The sequence below is a fragment of the Helobdella robusta genome, assembly GCF_000326865.2.
Source record: "Helobdella robusta unplaced genomic scaffold HELROscaffold_117, whole genome shotgun sequence".
Taxonomy (NCBI): domain Eukaryota; kingdom Metazoa; phylum Annelida; class Clitellata; order Rhynchobdellida; family Glossiphoniidae; genus Helobdella; species Helobdella robusta.
In genome coordinates, this window is record NW_008703650.1 from 134,091 (window position 1) to 136,947 (window position 2,857).

The window sequence follows — 2,857 nt, forward strand, 5'->3', positions numbered from 1 at the left end:
ATCGATTGAATATTTATATCAACATAGTTCATGATTAATATTAAAAAAATTCATTTCACAAAATCGAAAATTAAAAAAATTAGGGGAAGTATTAGGTATATGAATGAGTTATAAATTATAAGCAATAAATTAATGGTGAAATAGCAAAAAAACATGTTATTCGGAAAAGAAATAATTTATTCCAAGTATCTTTGAGCTGGTTCATTCAGACAGCGCAGTTGTCGGTCAGAAGTTTGGAGGCGACCCTTACCACATCTGATACGTAAGGCATGCGGTAGGTGTACAGTGTTGCTGCCATGGTGGAAGAAGTTTAAATGTTTGTTTGCGTTTGTCTAGCACAGTATTGAAACATGTTTTTAGAATGTCATTTTTTTTACAATGTCTAATCAAATAACTTCATTCAATTTGATCGTATTTAGTAGTTGTCTAATGCCTCTCGGTACTGTTCATAGACTGACGACCGCTATTTTTTGATTCAGCTGAGCCCAACCCAATGAAAATGTTTTCAACAATTAACATATAAAATTTCAATTATACAGAAAACTTAATTGAATAGAATTTCATAAAAAACATGCCAACTAAGCACATAATATTGAACCAATAAATTATAAAATTTGAAAGCTCATATGTAAAGGCCCGATAATCATGAACAATTAGACGCCTTACAACCAAAAAAAATTAAAATGCAAAACAAATCAGAAAATTTAAAATAAGAGTAACAAACCATTGCTAGAGACCCGTTCCATTTCGGCATAATTAATGTCTGTCCCTACAACCACGGAATAAACTCTGGCTCCTAATCTCTTCAGGTTGTTAGCTGCTGGTACAGTATTCTCCGCCTGAACATTCGACTCGCCGTCGCTCAGTAGTATCACGCTTTTAAGAACGCCATTGTCGTTGCCGCGGTAGCCACGATTTGAGTCAAAAACGGAGTTAGCCACGGTGTATAGAGCGGCTTGCGTGTTTGTGGTGCCGCCATCGTGGTAGAAGTTAAGAGATTCAAGGAGTTTCGTGCGATTGCCGATGTATTGGTTGAAGTAAATCGTCTGGGGTGAAAAAAGTGTCATTGTTTGTTTCGTGAATGGATGTCGTTGTTTTGGCATTGCGGTTGGATTTTTTATTTTTTATACTTATTTTTATTTTAAAAAAATAGCCGAAAAATCTTTAGTCAATTTGTTTTTGAAATTATAATAAATGTTTTTGAGCCTATCAACAAAAGAAGAAAATTAGTATCTCAATGATGTTTCTGTACAGTTTGGAGAGCAGTTATATGACATTTCTTGATTACAAATAGCACTGTATAAATATTCTTAAACAAATGAGCAACAAACAAAACGTAGTTACATATAAAACGTGCAAGTATGGAAGCTATACTGTATGTTGTTTGTATATCTGTATGTTGTTTGTATGTTTGTACGTAGTTTGTGTGTTTGTATGCAGTTTGTATGTTGTTTGTATTTTTGGATGTTGTTTGTATGCTTGACCGTCTTGTGATAAATTTCTGCTGTGGTGGTTATTTCAAAATAAATATAACAGAACTTACAAAACTAAGTATAAATTTTCTCAACTAAAAAAAAACTAGAACACAGAAACGCCAGCCACCTTAATGACGTCAGTTGAGTAGGCAACGATGGCCACACGCGCCACATCGTTGTCCACATCCAGACCGTTGATAATCTCCCTGGCGAAGGAGATGAGCATGTTGTACCAATCCTCCAAATAGCCGATGCTTCCAGAAACATCCAGGACTATTACGACATCGGATCTTACCGTGCAGTCTAATATGATGGATGGATGGATGGTTGGGTAGTTGAATAGATGGATGGAGAGATAAATGGATGAATACATGGACAGATGAATGAGTGGATGAACAAATAGATGGATGGAAAACAAATAGATATCTGACAAAATATAATTTTCTGCTCATATTAAGTTACGATATTTTATTTTCGTCATAAACATCATTCAGCCATCCAACTCTCTTTGACGATTAAAATAAAAAAAATTTACTTCTAACGTAAAAATGTATGATTTCGCAAATAATTCAATTTTCAAATTATTTTATTTTTCTCAAATTAGCCAATCAAAAAAAGAACTTGTGCTGATTAACTCAACTAGTTGCGCCTATTTATATTGAAATAAAAAGTTCACATCGAATAAAATTTAACCAAAAACCATTAAAACAGAATTGAGGGAAAATAAAATTCGAACGCTGTTTCACCGTTTAAAATCGTTATATAATTGATTATTCAATTCAAATTTTTTTTAGTGTTCTGATAGCAAATTACAGACATTGTTTTCTTATTATTGAATGTTAACAGGCACCACAACTTTCTTCCTCATAACCAATTTCGATGATTAGTCATGGTCTCTTATTTAATTTCAGTAATCTTATTGTAATTTTCTTGCCAAAAAATAGTCGATGAAGATCTAATCACAAATGAGTCGCATTCAAAGATAACTTACATTAATAAAAATTGAAATTTTTTTTTTTTTACTAAAACTTACATCTTTCGCAGTTGAGGCCGGCGTAAAATCTCTGACATCTGCACTGGTAGGAATGGAAGAGGTTGACGCACGTTCCTCTGGGTTGGCAGGTATTAGACAGGCATTCGTTAAATGCTGATGTGTGGTTGGGAACATTTCTTTCATTTAATATTTATATATATATATATATATATATATATATATATATATATATATATATATATATATTAATGTTTTTATTTAATGTTTTCCAACTGCTAAGATGTAGCAATAAAATAGTTATTAAAATCATAGATAAAAAAATCTAGCCGCCAAATTTTTATTCTAAAGTTATAGTTGCAAAATTGTTATGGCGGGAAAATAGTTGCAA

The 2,857-nt window shown here is 32.4% G+C and overlaps 1 protein-coding gene across 1 annotated transcript in view; it reads right to left on the bottom strand.

The window, feature by feature from the left end:
• Window positions 1-222: 222 nt before the first annotated feature.
• Window positions 223-2,857, bottom strand: part of HELRODRAFT_194961 (hypothetical protein) — a gene marked incomplete at both ends in the record, with an annotated part of 6,220 nt that continues 3,585 nt past the window's right edge. Inside the window, 4 exons of the mRNA XM_009013328.1 lie at window positions 223-291; window positions 725-1,046; window positions 1,603-1,778; window positions 2,509-2,622. Of these exons, the coding sequence (XP_009011576.1) occupies window positions 224-291; window positions 725-1,046; window positions 1,603-1,778; window positions 2,509-2,622 (680 nt within the window). The remainder of the gene's footprint in view (window positions 292-724; window positions 1,047-1,602; window positions 1,779-2,508; window positions 2,623-2,857) is intronic.